The following is a 25517-nucleotide window of genomic DNA, read 5'->3' on the forward strand; positions in this document are numbered from 1 at the left end:
TACTCCTGGCACAAATAGTACATTTCTTACACCAGTCTTTTACGTCGTCGGAACTGTTCATCCAATAACCCCGTTCCCGAACTCGCTGAAGGGTTTTCTTTACACCGAAATGCCCTCCTGATGGACTGTTGTGTAACTGACGAAGTACTTCGGCTATTCTGCTCTTTGGGATCACCAACTGTCTTCTCTTCCCTGAACCGTCATTATTTTCCAGTACTCATTTGAGCAAACTATCTTCCATGATAAATGAGTCCCACTGGGCCCAATACGTCTTAACTACTGAGCATAGGTTTGATATTTCTTGCCAAGGTGGTCGACGGTTTTCCATTTTCGAATTTTCTGTACAACTGGATCTCTCTCTTGTTCTTCCTTTATCTTAGTAGGCGTCCAGTCGTCATTGACCATCGTTGTTCTTAGCATTGCTGCTTCCTTGGACTCCGTTTTGTTGCAGTGGGAACACTCTGCTGGGAATGGCCTTCTGGAAAGAGAATCAGCGTTTTTGTGGCTATCTCCGGCCCGTTGCTCAATCTTGACATCACATTCTTGGAGTCGTTCGATCCATCTGGCTATCTGACCCTCTGGATTCTTAAACTGCATCAACCACTTAAGGGCGGCATGGTCGGTTCGGATTAAAAACTTCCTTCCATAGAGGTATTGATAGAAGTGCTCTACTGATTTCACTACTGCTAGAAGTTCTCTTAGCGATATCTTCAAACTTCTCAATAAACCTCCGGTAGTAAGTACATAGTCCAAGAAAACTTCTCACTTGATGTTTGTCAGTTGGTTCTGGCCATTCCTTAATGGAATCGATTTTGCCTTATCCACAGCCACTACTTCTTTACTGATTATATGACCCAGATAATTGACTTTACCTTGAAGCTGGCACTTCTTGGGGTTCAACATCAATTGGGCAGCTTTAAGTCGATTAAAAACGTTTTCTAAATTCTTCAGATGGTCTTCAAATGTCTCCCCCAAGACGATTATGTCATCTAGATAAACCAGGCATGTTTTCCAAGATAACCCTCTCAACACATTTTCCATAAGCCTCTCAAATGTGTCCAATGTGTCGTCGATCCGAGGCAGAAGTTAACTATCTTTCTTGGTAACGTTGTTCAGTAAACGGTAATTCACACAGAACCTCGTCGTTCCGTCTTTCTTCTTAACCAGGACCACCGGAGAGACCCATGGGCTCGTAGAAGGTTCTATCACTCCGTCTTTCTTCATTCCCTGAACAATCGTTTCTGCTTCCTCTCTTTTCGCCTGTGGTAATCGTCGAGTTGTTTGACGAATTGGCTTAGCATTACCAGTATCAATTTTATGCTTAACAACGGTAGTTCTTCTCGTCTTTCCTCCTTTCGGTACCAAAATATCACGCTACTGCTGAAGAAATTCCCTTAATTTCCTTTTTTCCATCTGATTTAGAGACTGTCCAGTAACTGCAACCATTTGGTCGAATTTATCATTGGAATTATCGGATGTTGTCGTCTGACGGATTATGGGCGTCACAGAAGTCTCACAGGTATTTCTTTAGCCGAAGTCACCAACTCCTTTCCAATTATGATTCCTCGACCAACCTCGTCGTCATGGTTCCAAGGCTCCATCATAACAGGTGTCTCTTCGTCCACAATTCCCTGTAACCGCGCTACTATGATCGTTTCACTTCTCGCAGGCATGACTGTATCTTCTTTAACGGCTGCTGGCACAGTGTTGTCATCATGTGGATGAAGAAATACCTCCTCGTTACCAACTCTGATTACCTTATTCTTAAAATCCAATTGGAATCCATGCATACTAATTACGTCCATTGCTAATATAACATCCTCTTCCATGTCAGCAACTATAACAGTATGGACGAACTTTTCTGCTCCAATTCCTAATTGTACCTGGATTTCTCCATGATTGTTGGCATTTTCACCTGTAGCGGTCCGAAGTCGCAACCTCGTTGGTAACAGTTTCTTACGGTTGTTTATAACTGTCGGGCGTATAATGGTTCTGGTCGCTCCGGTATCCACCAACAACATATGCCTTTTGCCATTTATTTCTCCATCTACATATACACTATCTTCACGACATTTCAAAGAAGCTATTAGTATGACAGGGTCTTTGGAAAAGTTCCGGGTCGAAGCTGTCCCCCTAAGGCCGACCCGTTCTAGTTTTCCTGATGGTGATTTTCTTGATTTTATGGTCTTCGTTTTCTTGTATGTAATACTTTTCATCATATTAACCAGCTGGTCAAGTTTATCTTCATCTCCTTCCTCTTTTACAGTCCTAACTTTACGCCAGAGGCCTTCGTAGCTGACTCGTATTCGAGGGCGTAGGATAAGACATCAACCAGCGTCTTGTGACGAGCTAATCGCAGTGTTCTCTGCATTTCATGATCACGAAGACTATCAATAAATGTTTGAACGGCCAACTTTTCCATCATGTCTTCGGGAGCTGTTGGATAAGCATATCGTACTAATCTGGCAATATCTACCTCATATTCTTGAAAAGCCTCATCTCTCTTTTGTCTTCGATTTTTAAGCTGCGACTGATATACATGCTCCAAATGTTCGTGGCCATATCGCATATTTAACCTCTTCTTAAGTTGTTCAACATCATCCGTCTCCTCTACGGCTATGGTCTGAACCACATCTAAGGCATCTCAGATATCTTTGATCAAGCATCTTGAATAACTTTTTCTATATACATTGAAAAAAAAAACAAATAATCCTGTAAACTGCCAAAAATACACAACAGAAATAGATTTCAACTTAAAAATAAAAGTGTAAAATATTCTTTTTGGCGTTGCAAAGTATCTCACTGTGTCCTACAATGACACACAGTGGTCCACAGCGAGACCTCATTTATTGAACAGGTAGTGCGCAAAAATGCACTTGGAACTGAACACAATTATTTTGCCTCTTTGTTTTTCCATATAACACTGGTACAGGTAAAATCATCGCTATGTCTTGCGATAAAACACTAGCAACTTCAGGAACTTGTCCGATTTATTTTTTCTTCTCAGATAATTGATCTTATATTCGAAAGCATCGGAAAGATCAGTCAAAATTTTGCCAACAAAATATTTGACTGACTTTTTGCTTGCGAACTTTATAAGAACATAGTCATCAATGACTGCATTTCTATCCAGTTCTTCGAATCCTGTTATTGGAGCATCAAGGTCGGCATCATATTTGTGCGTGATGAGATATTGTGCCTGATGAGCTTTTCAGGGATTCTGCATTTTTTTTTGGAGTGTCTGTTGGAATGAAACTTTTTGCGTTTTCTTGGAGCGGCTTTGGAGTAGCCTCGAAACTCTTGGAGGCTCAAAAATGATTTTGTTTTCATGAAGGTTGCTTCAGAATCATGGTCAATAGTAAGTGTTGTTACCACAGTATCAAGATTCGAAGTAGGATCCTTTTCCCCATGTTTGTAATTTGTGCAGGAATCTAAAACTAGAGATTCGACAGTACCTTTTGAAGATATTGACTGTTCAGAAAATCTTCGGCAAAAACATCTCGATCATAAGGGAAAATACCTGATTTACAGAATCTTGATGTTATACTAATCGGATTCATTGAATGCTGAAACGCACTGATAATACATTCTGGTATATCGTATATGGTCATCGGATCTCCGGGGTGGGGCATGAGCCCAGAGTCGACAGCTCTGTTATAGTAGTAGTGTCTTAAATGAAAAATAAACGCCAACATCTAATGGTTGTAGTTTATTACTGCAATGGGACGGAAAGGTTAAAATAGTCACTCCATTGGATTTGGCTAAATCCAGACATTCAATTGAAAGATGACTTTCGTGGTTATCGAACAACAGGACTGTTGGATTTTCGATTGAGGAATTTGTATGGTTTATGAAATGATGCATAATTTCCACAAACAACTCGCTGTTCATCCAGCCCGAAGGTGTTGCTGAAGTCCCAAACTACCAGTTGGCGCATTACGAAGCACATACAATTTAAAATGAGTCCTAGGAAATATAATATCTGGTGGAATCGTGTTTCCTGAAGCACTTATGAAGCAGCATGTGGTTACTAAAGACCCTCTTTCGGCACTAGTTACTTCACTCCCTTGTTTAACTCCTTTGCAAGCGATCCCTTTTTTTGGTTACTGCATCTAGATTCCATGTTCTAGAGCCATCGGCAAAGCTTTAGTGCCTGCTCAAGACATTGTGCAATTTATCAAAGAAAATAGATACATTATGTTTATTGAAAGATGTAGCACGCGAGAGACTACATCCTTCTGGTTGTCTGATGCTCAAGTTAGGTGATCGTTTTAAAAATCCTCTCATCCATTCGCCAGCAGCTCTATTTTCTGACCAATTATTCGGAATCCGAATATTATTTTTTTGACCCATTTCGTATGCTAAACGGCAATATCCAAGAGTTGTTAGGCCGTATTTCATTTTTGAACACATTCCGAGGTATTCTGCCAGTGCAAATTCTTGTTCCTTCGACATAATTTGGCGGCATTCATAGAATGCTCTCATTTTCACTTCGGTATCAGTGTTCTTCCTTTGTTCTTTCACGTTTCTGAAGTAGAAAGATTATTGTTTATTGAAAAAATAAAAGCTTTTACACGAAACCTAATTGATCTTCATTGCCTTTACAAATCAAGAAATAACAGAGAAATACTTAAAACTTGAAAGAACAAATAAAAAGGAATGGATGACGGAGGAGATTCTATGTATGATGGAAGACAGAAGAAACGCTAAAGATAATAAGAATTACTACAACAACATAAATAACGAAATAAAAAGGGCTATTAAAATAGCAAAAGAAAATTGGTTTAGCTCGAAGTGTACAGAGTTAGAGTCATTACAACAAAAACATGATTCATTTAACCTCCATAAAAAGATTAAACAAGCTGCAGGCTTATATAAACACAAGAACACTGGATTCCTGACAGATAATCAGGGAAACATAGTACTGGAAATAGAGCATAAAAGAGATATTTGGATTAAATACGTAGGAAAAACTTTTGAAGATATACGAAGTAACACTGGTATTACAACAAACACCAATTGCGAATCTCGACCACTATTTACAATCGAAGAAGTAAAATATGCCATCAAAAGCACCAAAGATGGTAAAGCAGTAGGCCCTGATAATTTTCACTCAGAATTCTTAAAACTTATGGACTATGATGGCATAAAATGGTTGACAAATATATTTAACAGTATATATGATACGGGCGTGGTTCCCCAAGAGTGGTTAGTGTCAACTTTTATAAATCTTCCAAAAAAACCCAATGCGAGAAAGTGCGAAGACTATAGAATTATAAGCCTTATGAGCCATTTACTTAAAACATTTCTAAAGGTCATTCACAAAAGAATATATACAAAATGTGAGGAACAACTAACAAGAACACAATTCGGATTTCGTGATGCTCTGGGAACACGGGAGGCCCTGTTTGCTGTACAGGTGCTATTTCAGAGATGCAGGGATGTGAATTGTGACATATACGTATGCTTTATAGATTACCAGAAGGCATTTGACAGAGTAAAACATGACAAATTAATGACTCTAATGCAAGAAATTGGAATTGACAACAAAGATCTTAGAATTATCAGAAAAATTTACTACAATCAAACGGCCAAAATCAAAATAGAAGACCAGTTAACTGATAAAATTGCAATAGAACGTGGAGTACGACAGGGCTGTATTTTGTCTCCATTGTTGTTCAACATTTATTCTGAATGGGTATTTAAGGAAGCTTTAGACGGTTGTGCGAAAGGAATACTAATAAACGGTGAATGGTTGAATAACATTAGATATGCAGATGACACTATAGTTTTTGCCGATAATCTGAATGACTTACAGATATTAACAAATCGCATAACAGAAGTCAGCAACAGATACGGACTAGCTCTTAACATAAAGAAAACCAAATTTATGACAATTAGTAAAAAACCAATACTAAACGCTCAACTTACAATCAACCAACAGAATATCGAAAGAGTAGAGCAATATACATATCTAGGCAGCAATTTAAATAGCCAATGGGACCACTCAACAGAAATTAAACAGCGAATAATAAAAGCAAAAGCAGCATTCGTTAGAATGAGAACCATTTTCAACAGTCGAGACATATCATTAAAAACAAAATGCCGTCTATTGAACTGCTACATATTCACAGTTCTGCTCTACGGAATGGAAGCATGGACACTGACTGTTGCATCTATGAATCGGCTCGAAGCTTTCGAAATGTGGTGTTATAGGCGCATCTTACGTATATCCTGGGTTGACAGAGTTACTAATGTGGAGGTCCTGCGTAGAATGGGGAAAGAATGTGAAATTCTCAGGACCGTCAAAACTAAAAAGTTGGAATATCTAGGACATGTAATGACATCTAAGAAATCAAGAACGTTACGGCCTTCTCCAGCTGATTCTCCAAGGGAAGTAAATGGTAAGAGAGGACTGGGAAGAAGACGCATTTCCTGGCTTCAAAATTTACGAAAGTGGTATAAAACGACTACCACTGAACTGTTCCTCGCTGCAATAAATAAAGTAAAGATAGCCGTGATGATCGCCAACATCCGGAACGGATAGTCACTTTAAGAAGAAGAAGAAGAAGCCTTTACAATGTACCTTGCTTAAGTCTGAAATGACGCCCCCCTTCAGTTCTGCTGCGTTTCGCAATGATAACCCTTGTTTTGTGACTAATTCCACGGCTTCTCTCATTTTACTGTCTAAGCTTTATTTACCATAAATATCAAAGTACTAAATCAATGCACAACCGAATAATATCGATCGATATGAGGAACAATATAATTACTTTCGGGAGCAATAATTACACTACCAGCTGACACGCAAAAACGAACAAGCGAACTACTGAAGCTAAGATTTGCTGGTAGACTCTTCGTATTGAGACAGCCTTTTGATGGGGATACCATGCAAAGCGCTGTTGACATGTCCTCCGAAAATGCATTGTCTCACTGCGGACCACCACTCTCCCCTATTTACGGATCGAGAAGTATGATACATCATTGGAAAGGAGAGGGGGTAGCGAATACGTTGAGACGGAAAAAATCTCCGTTGCTATTGGACCGATTGGAGCGTGTAGTATGTTAAATGAAAGGGGAGGATCTTCTTTTTCTTCAGCCTTAAGTAATTCAACTTTGGACATAGACCTCCCCCAAATCAATCCAGTGTTTTCTATTTTGCGCCACTTGCTTCCAGTTGTGTCCTCCGATCTTCTTAATATCATCGGCCCATCTCAATTGTGGTCTTTCTCTGCTTCTCTTTCCTAACCAGGGTATCCATTGTTGTATTTCGTGGTTCCATCTCTTATCCTTCAGTCGGGCATTGTGTCCTGCGAAGCTCCATTTTAATTTGGCAGCATGTTCTTCTGCGTCTTTTACTTTCGTTTTGCTTCTAATCCATTTGTTTGTTTTTTTGTCTATAAGTCTCACCCCGAGCATTGATCTTTCCATCGCTCTTTGTGCTTTTACTATTTTATCCATATTAGACTTGGTGAGTGTCCACGTCTGTGAACCATACGTGAGTATAGGGAGGATACACTGATCGTAAATTCTGGTTTTCAAATATTGTTCTATTAGGGGGGCCGGCAAGCGTAGTGTTTTAATGTCAAAATACCCCTCAAAACACAACATGTTGAACTTGGAGGGGAGGATATAATGAATATATTAAGAATCTATATAAAAGGCTAGGGCGACAACTCGCACTGTTTGTCCGGTATGATAATTCCTAGCGCCGACTATGAGAGAAATCTAAACTACCAACTGACACTTCAATCATATTTTGCTCTTGAAATGATACGGTTGATTTATTGCTAATTCATTTTACAAATCGATGATGATGTTTCAAATATTTTATGAGTGTTTTGGTAGTCAAGTCAAAAAACATGATGTCAAGGTAGAAGAGTACCAGATTATACTTTATATTTAGATAGTTCATTACCATGCAAGAAGTTTATTGTTTTAAAAATTTAATGGGTGAATGTAGATGGCAATTGATTGGATCCCCTGTTGCATGCGACGGTTAAAGTTACTAGTATATAGGATTTTTATTTAAATTAAAATTAAATTAAGGAAATTTAAAATTAAAATCCCATATTAAAAGGAAAATAACAGTATTAGTAAGTCAGTAACATATCGAGGATACATCATTTATGTTTTTTAAATTTGAGAGTAAACTAAATGACCAAATACCATGTCGGGATAGTATTATGAGGTTTTTTTCCTGATTTTTTCTTCACGATTTACTATAGAATCACTAACAGGAGAATTTTACTGTCATCATGGTATGTGGTTGTCTTTTTAAACACGAATTACATGATATGATTTTTTTCTGACGGATATTCTCAAGTTAAGAGCGTAGGCGCAAAATTTCGGGCCAATGCTTTTTAAATGCAATAATTTTTTTCGAATCCTGAGAAAACTAACAAATATTTTTGAAAAATTTAAAAGCAGAATGAAAGATTACATTATTACCGAGGGCCGAAAGTCCCTTAGAATAAACAAAAAGTTTTTTTTGAATGAGATATTTGAAATTAAAAATCACACTAAATTTTCTCTTTTTTTGTCACCCCTGTAAATTATTAAAATAAACATTATGGAAGTTTTCAGGGACTTTCGACCCTCAGTAATAATGTATTTTTTCATTCTGCGTTTAAATTTTTCAAAAATACTTACTAGTTTTTTTAGGATTCGAAAAAAATGAATGCATTTAAAAAGCATTGGCCCGAAATTTTGCGCCTACGCTCTTAAAGTTGATTTCATGTAATCGAATGAACTATCTTACAAGTAAAGTCGTCCCAGGAACGCAACTCAACAATATTGGCAATATCATTTTAAAGTCGTCTACTTTAAAATGTATAATGTATGTCTGAATTGTCAATATAAATGAGTCAGATAAAATTAAATTATTATAAGAATTTTTCACCAAGTAACAAAAAAACATAATTTGTTTAATTTACTAATGTTTGTATTTTGAGAACGATTTCCGAAGTGGAAATTGAAACGTCAATAAACTTACTTTAACCTTTAATTGTGGCTTATTCCCATTTAAATAGAAATTATATTAGGTATTTCACAGAACATTTTAATTTGTCATTTGATTATCCGCGATCGGTCACTTGTGCTACTTGTGATCTGTTGAAAATACAACTTGATGCTGCTTCTACGGACGAACTTAAGCGCCAACTGAACGTCAAAAAAAGTTCATCTCCGAAAAGCCCAAGCGTTCTACGATGATTTAAAAGAAAAAACTGAAATGGCGCAAATCGACATTGTATGCTAGGCAGATCTGGATTTACCATCAGCTTTTTTACTCTTCTTCTAATAATAAATCAGTCAGTTATATGTTTGACGAAACAGTTGCGAAGAAAAACTTCATAGAAATTGTATCGTTTTTGTGGCATTTTATACAGAAGTATATTAAAAGTTCTGTTACTGTTCTGCATATATTTACTGACAACTGTGAGGGGTGGGGGCAAAGCAAAAATGCTGTTATGATCCATTTCCTTTCAACTTTAGCCAAGAACGGAAAATTTTCAAAAATAGTATACCATTTACCCTTCACAGCTTCTTACTGTGTGACCGAGATTTTGCACAAATTGAAAAAAAAAAAGAAGCGTAAGAAAGAGATTTTGTATGTAGGAGTACAGTGAGATAGAGTTAACAGTGAGACATTTGCCAATATTTGGTAAATTGAATGTCGATTGTTTGCACCACTAAAAAAAACTAAGTTGGCGGTATGACTATGACATTGATCTTTTAGAAGCAGTGACAGTTTGAAGCATTTTGTTCTTAGCCGATGTCAAGTGTTCAGTCATTGTCAAAGTAATTGTTTTGCTTGCAATTTTAAAGTTTGTATGAAAGAAACTTTTAACAATAAAATTGTGGTGTTGATAGTAACCGATAGCTACGTATTCAAAGTAAGTCTAAAGCATGTTATTTTCTTACGCATTAGTTTCAGAAACATTTTTAAGTCGTTGAACTAAAACAATTGTGATTTGGGTACAGTGAGACATTTCATGTATTGATACAGTGGGACATTTTATATGTTGTCTCACTGTTCCCTTATAAAATTATGTTATTTTCCTTTGGGTAAAAAATTAAACTAACTAAAACTAGTCATTGTTTATTTGCAGTATGGTGCGTCCCAAGAAAACTGCAAAAACCGTTGATCGGTTCACGGAAGAACAAATGAGGGAGGCGATACTTTTAGTTACAAATGGTATGAAAATACGGTATGCTGCCAGGGAAACAAACTTGAGCTTCCAAACTTTAAGCAGATATGTAAAAAATACAAAGAAGACCCTATTTGTAGGATAAGTCCTAACTACAAAGTTAAACAAATTTTTTCGTCACAGTTAGAAGAAGTTCTTGTTCGATACATTGTGATTTGCTCAAAGATGTTTTATGGGCTAACTGTAACCGACTGTCGCAAGTTAACCTATGATTTGGCCAAAACTAATAATATTAACTTACCACACCATTAGGTCACCAGGTATCAATAGATTGGTACAAAGGATTTCAAAAACGGCATCCAAATTTGAGCCTACGAGTCCCCAAAAGGTTGTAGTTTAGCTAGGGCAGCAGGATTTAATCCAACTAATGTAAAATTATTTTTTTTTTAAACTAGAAAATGTTTTAAGAAGGCACGAAAATTTCTCAAATGGTCTGAGAATTTACAACTTGGATGAAACGGGGACTTTGACAAAACAGTACAGCTGTTTTGTCAAATGCAAACAGTTCAGCTAACATTCTAGCCCAAAAGGGCATCAAGCAAGTTTCGACAATTCAAAGTGGCAAACGAGCAACATTAGTTACAAAGTGCTCCATCGTAAACGCCTGTGGTAGTGCAGTACCACCTGTGATGGCTTTTCCACGGGTGCATTATAAAAGTCATATGTTGGTGGGAGCTCCTCCTGTCACCTTAGGACTGGCTACGAAAGCCGGCTGGATGAACACGCAGTGCTTTATAGAAGTATAGAAGTATTTGGGCGAACCTTATCAAATCCACAAAAAAATGAGGCAGGCGAAAACTCCTAAAGATATCGATTGCGACCTCTGCAAGTATCAATGTACACACAAATTTAGTTTGGAAGATAGAAAAAAATTGTGTGCTAACTACTGGCAATTAAAAAATTATGATAGACAAAAAGACTTCATATTGGCTAGTGTGAAATCAGTTAAACCTAAGTCTAAAAAGCCTCACACAGAAACAAGGCCTCCAAAACTAGCTACCAGGTCATATTTTTTTAAAAAAGAAGATCAAGTGTCTGCAAAAATTTTTATTTGAAAACTCTAAGTATAAGTCATGGACCCGTTGACCATGCCTTTGCTGGAATAAACGAACATGGTTCATTTAACTTACCAGACCAACGGGGTCGTAAAGCACCAGGCTATAAAACACCCCAGGAGTTAGAAGAGAAAATTAAATACCATATCGACAGTTTCCCTACACTTGAATCCCATTATTGTAGGAAATCTAACAACCGGAAATACTTGGATCCTAGCTTATCAATCACAAAAATGTATCATTTATACGCCGAAGTATGTGACAGCAAGAACGAAGCAAAGGTGTCTGAAGCGACGTATCGACGCATTTTTTGTAGTAAATATAATTTGGCTTTTTTCAAGCCTAAAAAAGATCAATGTTCTACTTGTGCACAATATAAAAATAAACTCATAACCATAGAAGATTACCAAGAACACATACGTCGGCGTGATGAAGCAAATGCTGCCAAGATGCAGGATAAGTTACGATCCTGAAATGATAAACATTTTATTAGTATTACTTTTGATCTACAAAGCGTTTTGCAAATTCCTTTCTCCGATACATCCCCGTTTTATTATAGTATGAAATTATATGCATATAACTTGACTGTACGCAGCAGCGACACCAAATAACGCATACTGCTATGCGTGGACGGAGATCAACGGTCAACGGGGGAGTTCTGAAATTGGAACCGCATTATTTGAATGGGTAAAAACAATTACAAGGGATGTGACAGAAATAAGCTTGTATTCAGATACCTGCAGCGGTCAAAACCGCAATCAGTACATAGCTGCGTTATTTCTATCCATCCATCCATCCAATGGCGCTACACCCCAAATCGGGCCTTGGCCTCCTTCAACAGGCTTCTCCAATCATCTCGATTTACCGCTGTTCTTTTCCATGAACGCGTTCCCAGGCAGTTCATGGCATCCTCATCGACTTCGTCTTCCCATCTCTTTTTAGGTCTTCCAACAGGTCTTTTTCACTGCATTCTTGCATTTGACCCCTGCATTCTTGACCACGTGCCCTGCCCACCGTAATCTCTGCAGTTTAGTATGTTGTGCTAGAGTTGGTTCGCTATATTGCTCGTATATTTCTCTATTATACCTAATTCGCCAGTTGTTGTTTTCACTTATTGGGCCCAGGATCCTACGTAATATTTTTCTTTCAAACACATCTAATGCATTGGCAGATTTCTGTGTCACCACCCATGTTTCACAACCATAACTTACTATGGGCCTGATTATTGTTTTATAGACCCGGAGTTTTGTTTTCCGGTGTACGTCTCGCGATTTGAATATGTGGCCCATCGCGAAATAGGCTTTATTTGAAAGCACAAGCCTTCTATTTATTTCCGGTTCTTCTTCATTGCTTGCGACCAGATCCATTCCTAGATATGTGAATCTATTTACATGTTCTATATCGTCAATAAAGTGTTGTTGCACCGGTCTATTTGATCTGGTTTGTATGAGTAGTTTTGTTTTATTTGTATTTATTGCTAGCCCTACTGCTTCTGCACTATGTTTCAACTCAACGTAGGTTTCTTCCGCTGCATTCACTGTTCTGCTCATTCTTTTTATATCATCTGCGTATGCTGCTAATTGGGTAGACTTGTTTGTAAGTATGTTATTGCCGCTCACCGTCAACCGTCTAATTACATATTCAAGAACAAGATTAAAGAGCGTTATTTCTATACTTGGTAAAAAATACGAATTTATCAAGCATACAACATAACTTTTTGGAAAAAGGACACTACTACATGGAGGTAGACTCAATGCACAGCGCCATTCAGTCTGCTAGAAAAATGTTGCTATTTTTACTATGAATGATCTACGTAATGTGTTCCGGTTGGCTCGCTCTAATCGACTTAAAAATAAGAAAAGTCGGCCTTATCAGTGTAAAGAGCTCAGGTTTGCAGATTTTTTAGATTTAAAATCACTGGCAAGTTCCTTCGTGAAGAACAATAAAAGACGAGGATGGAAATGAGGTGTCGTGGATGAAAATAAAAGTTATGCGTTATGAGAAGAAAAATCCGGGAAGAATTCTCTTTAAATATAACTATAGCCAAATAGCATTTAAAAGGATTAATGTTTTTGGAAGAGGACAACTACAAGAAATTCCGAAGAATATACCAAAATTATACACAGGACAGTTAGGCATTTCCGAGTAGAAAAAAAAAAATAGCCTCTTCAGGCTTTGCACTAAAAACGATATTCCTCCAGAATATCACGCTTGGTACTAAGCCCTATCAGTTGACAAGAAAAAGGGGAATGCCGCCCCGGAACCCACAGTAGGTGAAAGTGACACAGAATCAAACTCGGATTAAGTGGTTCATTTTATTAGTTTTTTGAAATTCTTCTTTATGATTAATACAGTTTTTGTAACAAAAGTATTTGTCTGATTTACAGATCCCCCGTAACTAAATAAGTAAAGCAGTTTTAAGCACCTGGTCCTTGTTGACACAGTAATTTTATTGTTTGACCTAGTACGATTTAAAGATTTCAAAAATCAGTAAAAAATGACCAAGTCACTTTTTTGACAAAAGAAAAGAACAATTACTATTTTTTACTTTATTTAATGGTTAAATTAAAAGATCAAATTATAAAACAAATAACAGTCTAAATTAAACTTGTATTAAACAAACATATTTGTGGTAATTATAATTTATTAATTTTCGGGTCAGCTTAAAAGTGCATTTACTGAAAATTGATATTTTAGACTTAGTCAGTTTTAGCTTTAAGCCCACGATATATTGTTTACAGTGTATACAGATAAGTTTTTGGTTATATTACAAATGTAAAATAAAAAAATTCACATAATTTCAACTATGACTAAATGACATGTTTTTCTCAATTTTCTCAAAACTATACATGTGCACGTGGACGGTTATTGCACCAAGCCCTTCAATTGGGTCTCATTCTTAGTTTGAAACAAATCAAAGAAGGTAGAAAATAACTGATTATCAGCTCGTATAAATGAATACATACTTTGATATATATTTTTTAATGACATCGAATAAGCATATTTTTATAATACAAAAACAAAATATTGGTATAATTTATTTTAAAAATATGTACAGTTGCATTACTTCAGTGGCTGGTATATAATAATTCACCACATTACGTCAAGATGGCTACCTAAAAGTAAAAATATTATGTAAGTCTCTGAATATTCCAGATGATTTAAAAGTTACAGTACTCATTTTGTACTCGAGAGTTGGATGTAGTGAAGTTGGATGGATAAGTATTAGACGAATATAGACTGAGAACACGTAATGAGAGGAAAAGCTAGTCCAGTTTTGCAAAAACTGGACACATGGTACAAACTAGCACTCCAAAGAATATACACGTGGAAACCCCATAGAGGTGACGGTGAGACCATAGTAAGGAACCAGATTGATTACATCATTATAAACCAGATTCCATAACGCCATAATATTGACTAAAGCTTACCCATGTGCAGATTTAGCAAGTGACCACAATCTAGTTTTACCAGATATGATACTCAAACTAAAGAAAATAAAAACAGCCACCACAACACCTAGAATTAATCTGAGAAGACTGAAAGAAGCTGATCTCTGCCAACAGATAAAAGAACAAATACACAAGGAAGTTCGAGAAATAGAAAAGACAAAGACAACTCAATGCAACAGAAAAATGGAGATAGAGGATACCCAGAGAAACATAATATCAAGAAACAAGAACTGCAGAGCGATACATCCCCTAAAATCAAACAATGGATAATACAAAAATTAAAGGCATTGATATCAAAAAGGAGGAAACATGTGTAGAAGACATATGCGGTAGAACCGAGGGCAAATGCAGTAGGAACAGATTACTTAGATCGTCAGAAATGAGGGCATTGAAACCAATTTCTGGTAAAGACACAGAATAATACTAAATAACAGTAAGACCTATTAAAAGATGGTGAGGTAGCTGACAGCTAACGTCACAAATACAACAGCCTAAAATCGGACAAGTACATGCCTAATATAGGAAAAAAAAAGATATATAATACCAATGTATGTACATTTACTTACCTTTTATTGTTGATCTTTACTTTTTTCTGGTTCCTTTTCAGATGAAACTAAGGATTTCACGGATTCCCAGGCCTCGTCTAAGCTAGTTGGCAGTTTAGGCAGAGAAGGAAGTTCTAATGGTGGATCTTCTTTTTTCACTGAAATTAAATGAAACAAATGTCATAATTTATCGAATAATAGCAAGATGTACAATATCACAGAGAATAGGTAAAAGTAATAAGAATAAGACTTATAATTTATTTATTCTACCACCAACGACCGGTTTTGCATACTATAATTTGCTATGCATCTTCAGGTCTAAGGTGGAATGGTAAACAAAATGATGCCAATACAAGGATTATTATTTAGTGATTTAGAAAACATAGTTCAAACTATCCTGGTCAATTGGTGATGGGTGATCACCATCTCTTTCCCTTCAAGAACTTTCCCTCTATTTGTTAAAATAGTTACAATAAAACACTGATGATCACCCATCACCAATTGACCGGGATAGTGTGAACTATGTATTCTAAATCACTAAATAATAATCCTTGTATCAGCATCATCTAGTTTACCATGTACCTTAGATCTGAAGATGCATAGCAAATTATAGTATGCGAAACCAGTCGTTGGTGGTAGAATAAGTAGATTGTGAGTAAGTCTTATTCTTACTTCTTTTACTTATTTGAAATCGACTCATATAGTCAACATATTCAAGATCACAGAGTAACTTTAAAATAATTAAAAGAGGAGCTAAAGTTTAGGTGTTGAAAGAGAACTAATAATCAACAAGCTTACCTCCATGAACAAAATTATATGCTACTACTGCATATTTTTTGCCTTCAGTTAGTGCCATTTGGGAATACTCGGATGCTTCTTTGGGATAACAGACAGCTGATATACCTAGAGCACCTACAGCAGCATAAACAGTTTTCTTGATAAAACCACCCCTGAGACCAAATATAAGACCCGTTAAACCACCAATCCCTATGGCACCTATTTTTGGCAGTGTGTTGTCTTCTTGTCTTAAGTAATTTACAACCCCTGTGAAAAGAATTCGCAATAATTAAGTAAATATTTGAATTATTTATATAAACAGTTTCACAATAAAAACTATCATTAACGACAATGAGCACAAAAACATTGTTTGTAAATCGACCACTCAAGAAGTCACCTATGCCAACAAAACAGCTGGTCAAGGGTAAGGTCAGATGCAAGCTTATATAAACAAATAACAGTTGACAAATAAAAATAAAAACAATGAAGAACCTAAGAGTACCTCTACACAAAATAGAATTAATTCCCAAGAAATAATATGTGCAATATACAATGCAGTTGCACACAATAAAATGGCTGAAATGCAATAACTTAGTGAACAGCTAAATAATACAGAGGAACATTGTTAGAAACCTGAATTGATACATAGAGGATTCAATGAACTTTTGAATATGCAAGAATTTCCAGATAAACTGAAGTTGGCGACACTCTTCCGGAACACACAAAACCGGAAAGAATTCAGACAAAACCAACTCATTCAGACCACTATGCTTACTAGATTGTACAGGAAAATTCTATGAGGGCCTTATAAATAAAGAAACGCATTGAAGAAGAACTTGAAGTACTGGGAATAATTTTAGATAGACAGTACAATTTTAGAAAAGCCAGATCAGCTATAGATGCAGTGAAGAAGATCTCTTACACTGTAAAAAGAACAAGAAAAAGATGGCCCATTGCTGTGTTATGTGATGTGAAGAATGCCTTTAATTCTGCAAATTGGCATCACATACTAACGAAGCTCGAAGTAGCAGGAGTGTCAGACTACATCATAAAAATCATATGTTAATTTAATTTTAAACCAATTCAAAACTAAGATCTATAAGAACTGGTAAAAATTTATTGGATATTATTAAATTATCAGTAATTTAAGATTATCCTCAACTGTTACTTGTTCTTACATTATTAATTGTACTATATAGTTCAGATATAATATTGTTATTATTATGCTGCAATACATAGAAAGCAAACACAGTTCTACTTTTGGTTTTGGTACAAGTATTGAGATAACTAAAGTATTACAAATTAAAGTACTTACAATCTAATTCATCTTTTCCTTTCTCAAACTGTTCAACTCCTACCCTCTTATAAGCTTCGACTTCTTTGTTAATCTCAACTAATTTCAACCTGGTAGCCCTTATTGCTTCTTCAAGTTGATTGGTCTCACTATTTTCAATTTGTTTAACATTATGAATAGGATCTGGAGTGTATAATGGTAGTTCACTTGGCCTACATAGATTTGATTCATTTTTATTGTGGGATCCATCTTTCTCTTTTGTATCTGTGGCTACTGCTGCCAGAACGGTGGGTACAAGACATCTTTTGAATATCTAGAATACATCTCAGCCAAAAATGAAGAAAATACTTACAAATTGATAATATATTGTTCAATATAGAGTTTAAGATTATAACAAAATATAGAAATTTATTCATGTAAAATAAATACAATAAAATTTAAGTACAGACCTGTTGCTTTAACATTTTTACTTCAAATTTTTTTTACAGAAAAAATGTATGACTTGAAGATTACATAAACAAGAAAACAACTGTATTCCAATATTCCCACTCACAGGATTGAAGATTGAAGTATTCAATGTGATTTGACAGTGACAATTCTTGAAATTAACCTAACATTTTAACTACTTGTTAAATGTCTTCTTTGCTATTTTATGAATTGCAATGACAGCTTTTTATTCATTTGAATCTAATTAATGTATAATAAATATCCAGCAATTATTTTTTTATATAAAATATTTCAGTTGTCCAGTCACTTTATAATGAAATCGAGTTTTAGACAGGATTATTTACAATTCCTCCTATATGTCATTTTAAGAAAGTAGTTCATTTGTCCCATCTTCAATAGCAATGTAAACTCTAGTTATTTTTCGGTTTTGAACCTACGGCTCCAATCCTATAACTAAACTATAATTTATTATAATTACATTGGACATCCATTCACATTTAATTTGGTTTACATATGTACATTCTCAAATTTTTCACAGATCTTTATGTATTAATAAAAGATAAGTTACTCAGATTGTCATCAGTCATCATCTGTGACTCTTCCAAACAATTTTGAAAGTCAAATGAAATAATTAATTCAATCCGACTCACCGAAACTCACCAAATCCGTTCCACCCATCACGAGAATTCAACTGACGACATGACCTTGCAAAATTGCAACTTGACACAGCTGCCATCTGTAAGACATTTTGGATAACAAATCGAAAATATCCTAACCCCAAATACTAAATTTATTTATTGAATGATATTTTGCAAACATCAAAATGGTTGTTGATAAAAGCCCAATATCTGGCACTGTCTTAGAGCAGTTTGTCCTATTAGCAAAAAGTGCGAAAGGTGCTGCATGTACAGAATTAGTGAAACAAGTTCTAGAAGCTCCTGGTGTATATGTTTTTGGTGAACTATTGGATATGCCCAACATTTCAGAATTAGCCACAACTGATAGAAAGTACTTTAACACGCTTGAATTATTCGCTTTCGGTACCTATAAAGATTATATAGCTAATAAAAATGAAGTTCTAGAATTGTCACCAGCTCAGACAAAAAAATTGCAACATCTTACCATAGTCACTCTAGCTACAAAATCTAAGTGTATACCATATAACACATTGTTAATTGAGCTGGATATCAAAAACGTTAGGGATTTAGAAGATCTTATTATTGAAGCAATATATGCGGATATCATACATGGAAAACTTGATCAGAAAAATAGTCAACTTGAAGTAGATTATGCTATTGGTAGAGATATTCGTAATGATGATATTAATATTATTGTTAATTGTTTGCAAGATTGGTGTTCAGCTTGTGAAGGTTTGTTTATTTATATTATTGTATTATGGCATGTGTAATGAGGTAAATGCAATTAGTTGTTATGTCAATGTCTTAAATTATCTAGATATCTTCTGTATAGCTTACGAAGTTTATGTGTCTTCTCCAAAAATCACATATTTTTAGACCAAGTTTAAAGTATTTTGTAGAGTCAAACTAAGGCTATCAATTGGGCTTTATAAAATAAATAAAGATTAACTGTAATTAAAATGTGGGTACTAATGTAATGTATATCAATGGATTTTGCTTCAGTTAGTGATTCATTATATGCGATTTCTCTGTTTATAGCCAATAGGAAAATTTGTGTTATTAGTGTTTATCGTTCGCTATTAGAAGCACATTTACACATTGAAAAAAATTTTTATCAAATAAGTTTCAACGGATTTATGCTTTTAGGTTAAACTTAAAGAACTAAATGTGATCTAGTTTTTCTCTATAAACTACTTGACCATACCACTGACTGTTTTATTAAGTCTTATCAACTTTAGATGTAGTACTAGAATTCTTATGAGACATGCCCTCATTTTCTATAAAACACTATCACGCTAACTATTCTCTCCTATTAACAGAATTCAGATACTGGGAAATGACTTTAGTCAATCTTATGATCTGGTGAATATAAAATCTATAAGATTTAAGCACTGTATGACTGAGTATGTTATAGATCGAGGATGAGTGACCTTTAACTTGAAGTATTTATTTCGTTTTAATAAGATTTTCAGGAAAATTTAATTCATTTTAATTTAATCATTTGTTTAACAATATTTAATAATTATTTAATCAATATTTAATATTTAGTTTTAGTATTTTTGTTATATGTATATAAACTTAACAAGTCTCTTTGCTTGCTTACTACTAATCACTTGGTTTCCTCAATGTTCAACCTGAGCCCCTCCCTCTATTCTTATTTGTAACGCAGTTTAGCAGTTCTTGCAAGGCTTCTAGTGTTTGCTAGAAGTACAGTATTATTTGTGTATCTAATATTTGTAATTGTAGTAATATATTGTCTTTCATCAGAGTACAAGTTGAACAAGAGAGCAATAGCACACAGCCTTGTTGAACTTCATACATAGTATTTCTTATAACATATCTCTGTCTACTGTTACTTTTGATTTCTAATGCCAGTAAAGATTTATTATTATTTATATGTATCATTCACTAAAATTTTGTTTCCTTATCAACTTTTCCGTGTTGGGCAGTATCAAAAGCCTTCTCATAACCTGTAAAACATGCAAACATATCTACAGTTACATCCAGCACTGTATACCAATACTTGCATGCTGAACAAAGTTTCACATGTACCCATCCCATTTCTGAAAATGTATTGCCTGTATGTATAGTATGTATTGCCTGTGTTTCTTTTGCATTTGCTTTAAATACTTGCATAATATATTGGGAACAATCCCTGAGACTGAAGTAACCAGTAACCCTCTAAAGTTGTCACTCCATCTTCTGCGCGGTCATCTGATACTTCTTTTGACTATTGGTGACTTATCTCTTGCTCTGCTTATGTGGATATTCCATTCTTTTTTTCTATTTTGTGTCCATTCATTTTGGACACAATCCAAGACATTACAAGAAAATGTAACTGTATGTCTTCACTTCTCTTTCAATCTCTCAGCATATTTCCTGTAATTCTTCTCAGTATACTCTCATTTCTACCGTTTCCAGTAGCCTTTGTGTTGCAGCTGTGTCGGATCTTGTTTCTGATGCATATGTCATTATTGGTCTTACACTGGCTTTATAAATAATTCTTGACTTCATCTCAGTGTTAATGTGTCTGTGTTAATGTGCCATATAGTGTTATTAAGGCATCCTGCCAGGCTATTTACTTTTTGTACTTGATCTCTCACTTCTTTGTCCAGGTCTCCATAGCTGGATAGTGTAATTCCCAGCGAAATTACTGTCACAAGGGTGATCAACCAATCTTTGGTAATTTTATCTTTTAAATCGATTGAATTAGAACAGCCACACCACAACATTGACAGGTTATTCTTCTAAAACTAGTTTTAGCAATACATAATGTATTTCTTCTAGTCCTGGTGCCTTATTAAGTTTTTGTATGGCATATTGCTTCTGCCTCTAATTGGGTTATATGAAATATTTCTCCTGAAAGTTTACCGGCTCATCCCTAATATCTCAAAAATGTCTTTAATATACTAATTACAAAGTTCAAATTCTATTGTCAATCTGCAGATTGTGAGCTTTGATATCCCATGCATCATATCTCATATTGTTTAGAAATATCTTCTAGCTTTTACATATTGAATGTTATCGCATTTTGTTTTATACCATGTATATTAATAAGTGTTTTGCTTTGAAGGTGTGCTAAGCTGTGTGGAGAACCAAATCCATAGAGCCAACACAGAGAAAAATCGCTGCATGCAACGCAAAACTGAGGTGGAAAACGAAATAGTCAATATAAAAAAGACATTGAAGACTCAGCTTCAAGAACGATCTGATGGAACCGACGAAGTAATGGCTACCGATAGTCGAGAATCGGGATCATCTGGGGAGAAAGGCAAGAAATCACAGAAAATGAAAGGTCTTAAGATTCTTCGTTAACATGAACTTTTCTCAAAGGTGATACATGAAAAATGGTCTAGGCGCGATTCGTAAAACTTGTTGCAGGTCTTTTAAGAATTATAAAAACCAAAGTATGTATAATTGGTTTTTAATAGATAATTAAAATACAGAACTTATGGTCAGAACAAATTGAAATGAGTTCAAAGTTAAATGATTAACTGGAAGATTTTTATAATTCTTGAAATTTGAGTGAATGGGGAAACATTTTCATGTATCATTTTTGAATTGTCTTAGGTTATCACTTAATAAAACTACAATTATAATTGCAAAAATGTATTAAATAATAAAAAAACATAGTATTTCTTTATTTACTCTAGAAAAAATTAAAAGGATAAAACTATCGAATTCTTTACAACCCATTCTATTACATATAATTGAGACACCTTGTCATTCTAGTACTATGAGCGCAAAAGTTAAGTGCCTAGCGCATACAGGGAGTGCTAGAACTAACATTACTGTACTATTACGATGTACTTGCTGTATAAATAAAAAACCATGTTTCTTCACGCCATTAGAGCTTTTATTTTCTGAATTAAATATTTATTTGAAGATAAAATAGGCAAAATGTGTATTTTTAATAGTGATGTTTTTATTAAAATTAATTGATTACAAACTGCCATGTATTACACTAATTTGACGGTGACATTGGAATAATACAAATAAGTAAAACGTGAAAAACCCTATTAATACTAAATTTGAACATTGTGTTTTTGCCAATCATCCTTGCCAATTGTCATGCTTGTCCCAGATTAGTTTATTACCTACGGTGACGCCTAGATGTTTGTTACCAAGATCTCGGTACTGATGAAAAGCAAATAATAGCATGCGGCAGTTTCCGTTCAAGGATACACATTGTAGAAAAATGCTCTGGCTTGTCCACATTTGAGATACGGGCAATTATTTTGCAGAAACGTCTACTTATGTACTTTTGTGCTAGCTGTCGTGATGCGTTTAAGAGTGTTCCTTTGTTTGTGCGAAGATTTGCCAAGTTAGAAGAAAAGATCACCAGTCTCAAAGAGAAGATCACATTAATGAAAAATACCAATTCAAAAATCTTATGATTTATAAAATTCCTGAATATAACCCTAATGTATTAGCTGATTGCATTAGCTATGATAAATCTCAGGTGTGCGAGGTCTTTCGTTTACTTGGCTTACAATAAGAGAAATCCACCATATCACATGTTATCCTAATTGGCAAAGTGTCCAGTTACAATCAATCGAGATCAGTCAAAGTTATATGTAATGCTAACACGGTGAAATTGGCTCTTAAGTTATAAGCTTTGAGATACTGTTTATAGAATCTCTAAGGATAAAACTAAGATGGAACAAGGCAGCTAAAAAGGAACTAGAGGAAAGAAAATCTGCTGGCGATGAAAATCTATGCATTAGATACCGTAGTGGTGTTCCTACAGTTTGTGAAGTTAAACAACAAAAAAACGGGTGTGGCAGTCCAGTGGGACTACCGGTAGAAGTTATACTTCTATACACGCGTTCGCCGTTAAAAAGGAACATTTTTATTCTCGAGAGAGGAAGAGAGAGAAAATATATCTTCTGTCTCTCTCTTACTCATTATCTTACATATGTAATGGTTTCACAGATTCACTCTCATGCAAATTTCCAACGCCGACCGTGCGTATAGAAGTATAACCAGAGAACAACCCAACACAGAGAAGCGACAGTCCTTTGAAGTTACGTGGCCAAGCCGCCAATGACAGCTAACAACCAGAAAATTAATAGTCAGTGGGCATATCACACAATATAAATTCTTAAGAACGTAGGCGCAAAATTTCGGGCCAATGTTTTTTAAATGCATTCATTTTTTTCGAATCCTGAAAAAACTAATAAGTATTTTTGAAAAATTTAAACGCAGAGTGGAAGACTACATTATTACTGAGGGCCGAAAGTCCCTGAAAACTTCTATAATGTTTATTTTAATAAGTTACAGGGGTGAAAAAAAAAGAGAAAATTTAGTGTGATTTTTAATTTGAAATATCTCATTCAAAAAAACTTTTTGTTTATTCTAAGGGACTTTCGGCCCTCGGTAATAATGTAATCTTTCATTCTGTATTTAAATTTTTCAAAAATATTTGTTAGTTTTCTCAGGATTCGAAAAAAAAATGATTGCATTTAAAAAGAATTGGCCCGAAATTTTGCGCCTGCGCTCTTAAGCGAAACAAAGAAATTACTAAAAATCTTAAAATTACAAAAGAACAAGACTTCAAAATTTCAAAAACATGGTTGCAAATAAACAAACACATTAAATTATAAAAAAACTAAATAGGTACTCATCTACTTTTTGCTATATACAAAAGTTGTCTGCCAATTTTTAATTCGTTAAATATAAATAACAAAGATCATTGAAGGTACTGCGTCATGCGCCAATGTTTTTCTTCTATTTCCTTTTACAATAACATTATCTTCAAAATGCAGTTCACAAATCCTATAATTATTATAAAGTGAATCCATTTTGAATAACAAATCTTCTCGTCTGCAAGCTTCTATCCACACTTTGGCACTACAAATTTTTAACAGAACAAATTTTAAACAAAGAACTTTTTCTGTATTTATAAATAATACTTTATTACTTACAATTATAAGAGTATTAGCACTGTTATTCTATGGTATTAGTATATTCTAAGTATATTGTAAGTAATGAAATATTTAACTTTTGTCAATATCTAATCTTAATAAATTTTCAGTTTTCTCCTGATGAAGTCACAAAAGTGTCACTAAATATTGAGATATACAACAAATAAAGTTTTAATATTTTTTATTTGTAATTCCCATCTAAAACTCCTAAATATTTTATGTATTTCGATCCATATATCTGATCTTTTTTATTTATATTTAACGAATAAAAAATTGGCAGACAACTTTTGTATATAGCAAAAAGTAGATGAGTACCTATTTAGTTTTTTCATAATTTAATGTAAGTTTGTTTATTTGCAACCATGTTTTTGCAATTTTGAAGTCTTCTTCTGTTGGAATTTTAAGATTTTCCCAATTATCGGTCTAATTATGTTTCCAACAATTTTTAGTTTGAGCATTTTAGTAATTTCTTTGTTTCGTTTAAGAGCGTAGACGCAAAATTTCGGGCCAATGCTTTTTAACATTTTTTTGGAATCCTGAGAAAACTAACAAATATTTTTGTAAAATTTAAACACAGAATGAAAGATTACATTATTACCGAGGGTCGAAAGTCCCTTAGAATAAACAAAAAGTTTTTTTGAATGAGATATTTGAAATTAAAAGTCACACTAAATTTTCTCTTTTTTTTTCACCCCTGTAACTTATTAAAATAAACATTATAAAAGTTTTCGGGGACTTTTGGCCCTCAGTAATAATGTGGTCTTTCATTCTGCGTTTAAATTTTTCAAAAATACTTATTAGTTTTTTCAGGATTCGAAAAAAATGAATACATTTAAAAAACATTTGCCCCAAATTTTGCGCCTACGCTCTTAAATCAAATATTCTCGTGTATAAAACCCTCTATATATTTTTATTTCTTAAAAATACTATATTCGTATTGTTGTCTTCGAGCGCGCCGACATTTGGCCACCATCTGTTGATTTTTTGACCTGAGCCTTCGGAGACTTGCGTCTTTCAATAAAAGAAATAGCACTGACACCAAATTTAATGTTTTCATTTTGAACTAGGTATCCCTTGGCAGACCAAAGTTTATTTTTTTATAGCTCGGACAGACACGTCGGCGTCGGCTTACTGTTCGAAAGTCAAACCAATACTATTATGTAATTAGTAA

At 34.7% G+C, this 25517-nt stretch overlaps 2 protein-coding genes across 2 annotated transcripts; one reads left to right on the forward strand and one right to left on the reverse strand.

The window, feature by feature from the left end:
• Positions 1–14212: 14212 nt before the first annotated feature.
• On the reverse strand, positions 14213–18076 carry LOC140449807 (MICOS complex subunit Mic27-like). The gene is made up of 5 exons (XM_072543162.1): positions 17784–18076; positions 17356–17647; positions 16062–16307; positions 15285–15421; positions 14213–14382 (listed from the first exon to the last, which is right to left on the reverse strand). Exons 1-4 carry the CDS (start codon positions 17796–17798, stop codon positions 15288–15290), a joined length of 687 nt encoding a protein of 228 aa, XP_072399263.1. The 5' UTR covers positions 17799–18076; the 3' UTR covers positions 14213–14382; positions 15285–15287.
• A 432-nt stretch (positions 18077–18508) lies between these two features.
• Positions 18509–22049, forward strand: CSN7 (COP9 signalosome subunit 7). The gene is made up of 2 exons (XM_072543159.1): positions 18509–19151; positions 21493–22049. The coding sequence occupies exons 1-2, from the start codon at positions 18605–18607 to the stop codon at positions 21732–21734; spliced, it is 789 nt and encodes a 262-aa protein (XP_072399260.1). The 5' UTR covers positions 18509–18604; the 3' UTR covers positions 21735–22049.
• Positions 22050–25517: the final 3468 nt, after the last annotated feature.

Source organism: Diabrotica undecimpunctata, chromosome 9, assembly GCF_040954645.1.
Source record: "Diabrotica undecimpunctata isolate CICGRU chromosome 9, icDiaUnde3, whole genome shotgun sequence".
Lineage (NCBI taxonomy): Eukaryota > Metazoa > Arthropoda > Insecta > Coleoptera > Chrysomelidae > Diabrotica > Diabrotica undecimpunctata.

What these genes read in the sequence shown, in the direction of transcription:
- CSN7 (XM_072543159.1), top strand. Translation starts at nt 18,605, where the DNA reads ATGGTTGTTGATAAAAGCCCAATATCTGGCACTGTCTTAGAGCAGTTT. An exon ending in TTGGTGTTCAGCTTGTGAAG is followed by an intron (nt 19,152 to 21,492) that starts GTTTGTTTATTT and finishes TTTGCTTTGAAG; the next exon opens with GTGTGCTAAGCTGTGTGGAG.
- LOC140449807 (XM_072543162.1), bottom strand. An exon ending in AGGAAAAGATGAATTAGATT is followed by an intron (nt 16,308 to 17,355) that starts GTAAGTACTTTA and finishes TTCTTTTCACAG; the next exon opens with GGGTTGTAAATTACTTAAGA. An exon ending in ATATAATTTTGTTCATGGAG is followed by an intron (nt 15,422 to 16,061) that starts GTAAGCTTGTTG and finishes ATTTAATTTCAG; the next exon opens with TGAAAAAAGAAGATCCACCA.